This window comes from Vanellus vanellus, assembly GCF_965231255.1.
Source record: "Vanellus vanellus genome assembly, contig: HAP1_SCAFFOLD_343, whole genome shotgun sequence".
NCBI classification, from domain to species: domain Eukaryota; kingdom Metazoa; phylum Chordata; class Aves; order Charadriiformes; family Charadriidae; genus Vanellus; species Vanellus vanellus.
The window spans coordinates 20,502-24,772 of record NW_028127916.1 but is presented as its reverse complement, the minus strand read 5'-3'; the positions used below and the strand labels follow the sequence as shown (position 1 = coordinate 24,772).

Here is a 4,271-nt window from a genome sequence, read left to right as displayed (position 1 = left end):
CAAAATGAGGATTTCTACATTCATGAGATGTTATCATGGAAAATAAAAAGCACAGGCAAAAATTTATAAGGACATGCTAACCCTCTGCTCTGCAGCCCACGCTCTGGAGAGCCATGAGTGCAAATATTGAACTTTTCCATTACAGGTGGATTACATCTGACACCCCTTGTGACGGTTGGAGCTGTCACAGAGCAGCTCCCTTGTACCCACTGCAGCAGAGCAGGGCTGACTCCTCAGCAGCACAGGGGCGGAGGTGCTGCTCCTCACACCACACTCAGCCAGCACCACCCAGAGATAAAAAATGCATTTCAACTGGGGGTGATATCTATGAAAAATGGAGTATATGGGCTCATAGAATTCTGTCCTGATTTTTTCCTGTCTTTTCCTTCCTTTAACAGAGCCCCCATAAAAGAAATAACTAATGTCCAACAGCAGCTCCATCACCCACTTCCTCCTCATGGAGTTCGCAGACACACGGCAGCTGCAGCTCTTGACCTTCGGGCTCTTCCTGGGCATCTACCTGGCTGCCCTCCTGGGAAACGGCCTCATCATCACCACCATCGCCTGTGACCATCGCCTCCACACCCCCATGTACTTCTTCCTCCTCAACCTCTCCCTTCTGGACCTGGGCTCCATCTCCACCATTGTCCCCAAAGCCATGGCCAATTCCCTCTGGAACACCAGGGCCATCTCCTACGTAGGATGTGCTGCACAGGTTTTTATGCTTTTCTTCCTTCTTGGAGCAGAGTTTTCTCTCCTCACCATCATGGCCTATGACCGCTACATTGCCATCTGCCAACCCCTGCACTACGGGACCCTCCTGGGCAGCAGAGCTTGTGTCCGCATGGCAGCAGCTGCCTGGGGCAGTGGGTTCCTCAATGCTGTGCTGCACACGGCCAATACATTTTCACTCCCCCTCTGCCAAGGCCATGCCCTGGACCAGTTCTTCTGTGAAATCCCCCACATCCTCAAGCTCTCCTGCTCACACTCCTACCTCAGGGAAGTTGGGCTTCTTGTATTAAGTTCTTTCTTAGGTTTTGGGTGTTTTGTTTTCATTGTGGTGTCCTATGTGCAGATCTTCAGGGCTGTGCTGAGGATGCCCTCTGAGCAGGGACGGCACAAAGCCTTTTCCACGTGCCTCCCTCACTTGGCCGTGGTCTCCCTGTTTATCAGCACTGCTGTATTTGCTCACCTGAAGCCCACCTCCATCTCCTCCCCACCCCTGGATCTTGTTGTGTCATTTCTGTACTCGGTGGTGCCTCCAGCAGTGAACCCCCTCATCTACAGCATGAGGAACAAGGAAATCAAGGATGCCCTGTACAAATTATTGCAATACAATCTACTCACAATTAATATGGTGCCCATTATCCCACAAGGGCTCCCACAGTATTACAGCAAAGACCAGGACTAACTTTTCTTCAGTTGTGCATTTTACCTTACTGCTTTTCTTCTTGTTTTGTTGTTTTGTTTTCTTTTTTTTTTTCATTCTGTTTTTTTATTATATACCTATGATGTTACTGTTCTTCTTCTCATGCTTGTTTTTTTGGGTTTTTTTTTTTTTTTTTTTTTTTTCTTTTCCTGGACCCAAAGACCTCATGTGCATAAGGATCACAGAATCACAGAATGGTCAGGGTTGGAAAGGAACCTCTGGAGAGCATCTAGTCTAACTCCACTACCAGAGCAGGGGCACCTACAGCAGTGGCACAGGACGGCTTCCAGGCGGGTTTGGAATGTCTCCAGAGTGGGAGACTCCCCCACCTCTCTGGGCAGCCTGTGCCAGTGCTCTGCCACCCTCAAAGGAAAGAAGTTTCTCCTCATGTTAAGATGGAACTTCCTACGTTCATGTTTGTGCCCGTTACCTTTTGTCCTATCACTGGGCACCACTGAACAAAGACTGTTCCCATCTCCCTGGCACCCTCCATTTAACTATTTATACGCATTAATAAGATCCCCCCTCAGTCTTCTTTTCTCCAGACAAAAAAAGCCCCAAGTCAGCTTTTCCTCATCAGAAAGTTGCTCCAGTCCCCTGATCATCTTTGTAGCCCTTTGCTGGACTGTCTCCAGTAGTTCCCTGTCCTTCTTGAACTGGGGAGCCCAGCACTGGACACAGTACTCCAGATGCGGCCTCACCAGGGCAGAGTAGAGGGGAAGGAAGACCTCCCTCGACCTGCTGGCCACACTCTGCTTGATGCCCCCCAGGATGCCATTGGCCTTCTTGTCTCCAGGGCGCATTGCTGGCTCAAGGTCATCCTGTTGTCCACCAGGATTCCCAGGTCCCTTTCCACACAGCTGCTCTCCAGCAGGTCAGCCCCTAACCTGTACTGGTGCATGCGGTTATTCCTCCCCAGGCTCAGTACCCTACACTTGCCCTTGTTGAACTTCATAAGGTTTCTCTCTGCCCAACTCTCCAGCCTGGCCAGGTCACACCGTATGGCGGCACCACCTTCTGGCATGTCAGCTACCTCTTCCAGTTTTGTGTCATCAGCAAACTTGCTAATGGTACACTCTATCTCTTCACCCATGTCATCGATGAATATATTGAACAGGACTGCACCTGAGCTAGATCGAAGCTCCTTGTTTAGACTAGCTTAATAAAGAATCCAGCAGAAAATTAGTTGTATCAACTTCTGCATCTTCACATCTCCCCTGGAGCTGGGCCCCAGCATGCAAGAGGGGTTCAAGAGGCAAATGCCCAGCTGCCCCATGGAGGATCAGCCTTGGGGGCCCTTAGGGCTGCCCCTGGCTGCCTCGCTGGGCACTCTGTCTCTGCTGCCTGTGAGTCTGAGCTGCTGCTCCCCTTGAGCCATGGCCAAGGACAGCAGGATGAGGTCACCTTTTCAGTGCTGGTATCTCCACACATCCACAGTCTTCTGTGGTCTTGCCTTTGTGTTACCCAAAAGGTCTTGTGGAACTTGTGACAGTCCTGTTGTCCATACAGTGGCATCCCTGTGGCTGCAGGCAGGAGCAGGTCACGTGAACCTGTTTACCAGAGCTGGTCTCTGTGCAGGAACCACCATAATCAAAATGGTTTCTTAAGGGAGGGCCCAAAGGCTGAATGCCTCTTCCAAAGCTGGTGTCAGGAATGCACCCAGGGAACTGCTCCCTCAAAGGACCGTTTCTCTTCTTGAGACCTTGATGGATTTAGCGGGACAGGCTCAGAGTGCCAGGGGGATCTGTGAGGGACCAAGGACTGGGTGAAGACCTCCCTTCATGCTTGCACATGTCCACTCAGACAGCAACTGGTCTTTGACTTATTTGCCCGGTGCTGTCCCACCTGCAGTGGGGCTGATGAAAGATGAGGAATCAGGCACTACCAGGAGAGCTCAGGGGATCTTCCAGGACAGTGCGTGAGTCTGGGTGGGCAGTGAGCGGCACCTCATAAAATGAGTGACCGTCCAAGGTTGAAAATGTCAACCTGTAGAGCCCATAGGCTAAGAAGGAAACTTGAAAGCAATGACAGGTTGTGAGGACTCAGTAGGAAAAGGGACATAAGACTGGAGAGCAGTTCAGGACACCCTCTCGGAAAGCCTCAAGGGCTGGATCTAGTGCAGCCCTGTCCTGTCCTTTGTGCCATTGGAGACACCCTTTGGTCCTGCTCAGCCCTGTCCTCTCTTCCTGAGCCAGGAGGGGAGATGGAACGGGGCTCAGCAGCAGTCATCCCTTTCTGGCTGGGTCTGCTGCCCACCCTGACCAGCATGGCCAGTGCAGGCTTACCTCATGGCCCCAGGGCACCACAGCCCCCTCCCTCTGCACAGCAGCACCACCAGCTCAGGGCCATGCAGGGATCACAGGGTGGGAACCAGGAACGTCAACCTGGAGAAAGGCTCTCTGGGGAGAAGGGGTGTCCAGGGGGAAGAGCAAGGGAGCATTTCTGTGCCTGCAGGGAGGAACCCATGAGAAGGAGAAAGCTCTTTCTGCAGCACCCACTCGGGGCAGGCTGCTCCGTCTCTGGAGCAGGACTCTTGTGCCGGCCTGGGGAGAGGGGCTGGCACTGAGGGGGCAGAGGCCGCCTGTTGTGGGCACCTCCTTGGCCCGAGATCAGGGCTCCTGCAGGTTCACAGACCTCCATGTCCTCCTGCCACATGCAGCCTCCAGCCCCGGGGCTGATGGGGAGGCTGAGAGCCCTCTCTGTTCCCCGGCAGCTGCTGTGCCCTTCAGAGGGGCTGTGGCTGTGGGGGGAGCAGCCAGAGCTCTGCAGCACCCTGTGGCGGGCACGGCCATGGGGCCAGCCCAGAGGGGGCTGCTTTGCGGGGCTGGGCTGGGGAGAGGGC

The 4,271-nt window shown here is 53.4% G+C and overlaps 1 protein-coding gene across 1 annotated transcript; it reads left to right on the top strand.

Annotated features, from left to right (window-relative positions):
• Positions 1-421: 421 nt before the first annotated feature.
• On the top strand, positions 422-1,411 carry LOC309684842 (olfactory receptor 14A16-like; the record flags this gene model as incomplete). Its single annotated transcript, XM_082500689.1, has 1 exon — positions 422-1,411. The coding sequence occupies one exon, from the start codon at positions 422-424 to the stop codon at positions 1,409-1,411; it is 990 nt and encodes a 329-aa protein (XP_082356815.1).
• Between the last annotated feature and the right edge of the window lie 2,860 nt (positions 1,412-4,271).